General features: G+C 49.1%; 1 protein-coding gene across 1 annotated transcript; it reads left to right on the top strand.

Moving 5' to 3' along the window:
* The first annotated feature begins 1,341 nt into the window (after positions 1-1,341).
* Positions 1,342-2,155, top strand: LOC105531913 (keratin, type I cytoskeletal 18-like). The gene is made up of 2 exons (XM_011969939.1): positions 1,342-1,747; positions 1,799-2,155. Exons 1-2 carry the CDS (start codon positions 1,382-1,384, stop codon positions 2,153-2,155), a joined length of 723 nt encoding a protein of 240 aa, XP_011825329.1. The 5' UTR covers positions 1,342-1,381.
* The last annotated feature ends 1,746 nt before the right edge of the window (positions 2,156-3,901 follow it).

Here is a 3,901-nt window from a genome sequence, read left to right as displayed (position 1 = left end):
ACTGAGTGGCTGAAGGCCAAAACTCAGGATCATGCTTCACTCAGCTCTTCCCTTCTCCTTTCCCATTTACTGTATCAGCAAGCCCTGTCAGTGCCTCCATGATATATGATTAGTGAGTCTATTTCTCCATTGCCACTGCTGACTGACTGCTCCTGTCAAAGCCACCATCATGTCTTGCCTGGGCTATTGCAATTGACTCCTGAGTGGTTTCCTGGCTTCCACTATGGCCCTCCAAGGATCCACCTTCCGCATAGTACCCAAATGATTCCATTGAACATGTCTATCAGGTTATGCCACTCCTTCGTTTAAAAATTTCCAGTGATTTCCTGTTGCCCTTAAAATAAATTTCACACTTCTTACCAAGGCCTCTGCTACTCTGCAAACTCATTCTCTTTTCTTTTTAGAGATGAGGTCTTACTATTGCTCAGGCTGGGGTGCAGCAGCTTCATCATGTTTCACTGTAGCCTCAAACTCCCAGGCCCAAGTGATCCTCCTGTCTCAGCTTCCCAAGTAACTAAGACAACAGGCGTACACCAGCTTACCTGGCTAATTTTAATTTTTTTTAAAAAAGAGGTTGGGTCTTACTATGTTGCCCAGGCTGGTCTTGAACTCCTGGCCTCCCAAAGTGCTGGGATTATGGGTGTGAGCCACTGTGCCCAGCCTAAACTTTTTTTTTTTTATTTTTATTTATTTTTTTTTTTTACAGGCTTAAGCCACTCTGGCCTTTCTGGTCCTTTCTGATTCCTACCCCAGGACCTTTATACTTGTTCTTCTTTCTGTCCAAGAAGGAAGACTGCAGCCACAATCTTGACTCTCACTGCAGCCACAACTCCTCTTCACTCAGGTGCAAGCTCATACATTCTCAGAGAGGCTCTCTTAGTCTATTTTATCTAAAGTAGGAACCCCTTCTCCCAAATCATTTGCTAGAACAGTGGTTCCCAACCTTTTTGGCACCAGGGACTGGTTTCGTGGAAGACAATTTTTCCAGGAATGGTTTTGGGATGAAACTGCTCCACCTCAGATCATCAGGGATTAGATTCTCATAAGGAGCGTACAACCTAGATTCCTCCATTTGCAGTTCACAATAGGGTTCGCACTCTTATGAGAATCTAATGCCACCACTGATCCGACAGGAAGTGGAGCTCTGGTGCTAATGTGAGCAATGAGGAGAGGCTGTAAATACAGATGAAGCTTCACTTGCTTGCTGGCCCACGGCTCACCTCTGCTGTGCGGCCCAGTTCCTAACAGGCCATGGACAGGTACTGGTTCATAGCCCTGGGGATCTGTGCTCTAGAACATCACTTTGTTTTGCTTGTCTTAAAAAATTCATAGTAGGTCGGCAAAGCCTGAGTCCTGTCGTCTCGCCTTCCTCTCATACAGCATGAGCTTCACCACTCGCTCCACCTTCTCTACCAACTACCGGTCCCTGGGCTGTGTCCAGGAGCCCAGCTACGGCGCCCGGCCAGTCAGCAGCGCGGCCAGTGTCTATGCAGGCGCCGGGGGTTCTGGTTCCCGGATCTCCGTGTCCCGCTCCACCAGCTTCCGGGGTGGCATGGGGTCCGGGGGCCTGGCCTCCGGGATGGCCGGGGGTCTGGCAGGAATGGGAGGCATCCAGAACGAGAAGGAGACCATGCAAAGCCTGAACGACCGCCTGGCCTCTTACCTGGACAGAGTGAGGAGCCTGGAGACCGAGAACCGGAGGCTGGAGAGCAAAATCCGGGAGCACTTGGAGAAGAAGGGACCCCAGGTCAGAGACTGGAGCCATTACTTCAAGATCATCGAGGACCTGAGGGCTCAGATCTTCGCAAATACTGTGGACAATGCCCGCATCGTTCTGCAGATTGACAATGCCCGTCTTGCTGCTGATGACTTTAGAGTCAAGTATGAGACAGAGCTGACCATGCGCCAGTCAGTGGAGAACGACATCCATGGGCTCTGCAAAGTCATTGATGACACCAATGTCACTCGGCTGCAGCTGGAGACAGAGATCGAGGCTCCCAAGGAGGAGCTGCTCTTCATGAAGAAGAACCACGAAGAGGAAGTAAAAGGCCTACAAGCCCAGATTGCCAGCTCTGGGTTGACCGTGGAGGCAGATGCCCCCAAATCTCAGGACCTCGCCAAGATCATGGCAGACCTGTCTCTTATACACATCTAGATGTGTATAAGAGACAGGCTGGAAGCTGAGATCGCCACCTACCGCCGCCTGCTGGAAGATGGCGAGGAATTCAATCTTGGTGATGCCTTGGACAGCAGCAACTCCATGCAAACCATCCAAAAGACCACCACCCGCCGGATAGTGGATGGCAAAGTGGTGTCTGAGACCAACGACACCAAAGTTCTGAGGCATTAAGCCAGCAGAATCAGGGTACCCTTTGGGGAGCAGGAGGCCAATAAAAAGATCAGAGTTCAAAAAAAAAAAATTCATAGTAGGTATCATTATCCAAAATTATTTTGTTTATTTGTTTACTTGCATACCAGCTAACTCTCCCCATTAAAAAATGGACTCTGTGAGAAAGGGTCCTTGTCTGTATTGTTCATTTTTCATATCTTTATCTACCACAGTGCTCGGAACACAATAGGTGCTCAGTACATACTTGTACTCTAAATGAATGAATGACCAGTTAAGCTAAAGGGACTAGGAGCAGAGACAGTCCCTGGAGAGGGGGATGTGGGTAGAACAGGCATTCCACAGTGTGTCTCTTGAACTCTTGCTTCATTCTAGGCCACAGTATGACACAAAGTCTTCTAATTTTATAAAGGGTCAGCAAGCACAAATTGAAGGGAAAGGTGAGGGCAGGGGCAGTGGGTGTGGGGAGCGTGGCACGGCTCAGTGAAGGTGCAGTAGGTGTTGCTCTGCAAAGATTTTTTCCATTCTTTTGTCCCAAGCTGCACAGCGTTTTCATTGTGACCTTCTGTAACTTTCTGTGAATTGTTTTTTAACAGCCTTTGGGTAATTTTCCACGTGGTCAGCCGGCTCTGTCAAGTGCAATGGTGAGGAGTGGGACTCACAATGGCTGGGAGGCCCCGAGACCATCAGACAGGGAAGACGCGTGTCATTTGCACCCGGCACTGACTCCCAGCTCCCCTTTGTGTAGGAGGTTACTGGACTGTGACATACAGGATGTTCCTTTGTGGCTCTTTTTAAAGAAGCATATTTTTCCTCCATGTTAAAACTAACATCTGTGGTTTATAGCTCGGAGCAGATGTTAAGAGCACACTCTCCCTAAGAGTTTGGACTGGAGTGTGGGCAACGGCGATTTATCACAGTTTCCCTTCCTTTGTGTTATTGAAGTTTTTGGCTTGGGGAAAAACAACAAAAACAAAAATAGCAACATATTTATGAACAAAGAAGAGAGCTAAAACTTAACATCTGGAAGAGAGGAAGGAGGGGAGTCAGGTACCTGAAAATATTTCCTTTAGAAGTGACTGGAGGCTCCAGGGGGATCACAGCACTCCTGTGGAATTTTTACAGAACTAAGGAAGACTGGAGTCAGCCAAACTTTTGAAACCTCAGCATGCTAAACCTCAACTCCTGCTGCCCTGAGAAGAGCATGAGCCGACCGAGCCCTGGCGGCGGCTTCCCCAGGACCTCCCACCTCCTTCCTGATGTGCCTGCAGTCCTGGAGCTGTGATCGCCTCTTCTTTAGCTTCTTAGAAAAGAGGCGGCATGAGAAAAACGCTCACTCATCTTGCAGAGACTTGGCATCTCTCAGCGACACGTTCTCTCTCTCTCTCTCTCTTTTTTTTCCTTTGAGACGGGGTCTCCTGCTGCTACCAGGCTGGAGTGCAGTGGCGCCATCTCAGTTCACTGCAACCTCTGCCTCCTGGGTTCAAGCGATTCTGCTGCCTTAGCCTCCAGAGTAGCTGGGACTACAGGCGCACACCACCATACCCACCCAAT

This window comes from Mandrillus leucophaeus, unplaced genomic scaffold (assembly GCF_000951045.1).
Source record: "Mandrillus leucophaeus isolate KB7577 unplaced genomic scaffold, Mleu.le_1.0 Scaffold920, whole genome shotgun sequence".
NCBI classification, from domain to species: domain Eukaryota; kingdom Metazoa; phylum Chordata; class Mammalia; order Primates; family Cercopithecidae; genus Mandrillus; species Mandrillus leucophaeus.
Note: the sequence above shows the minus strand (reverse complement) of the source record. Positions and strands in the feature narration are given on the sequence as shown.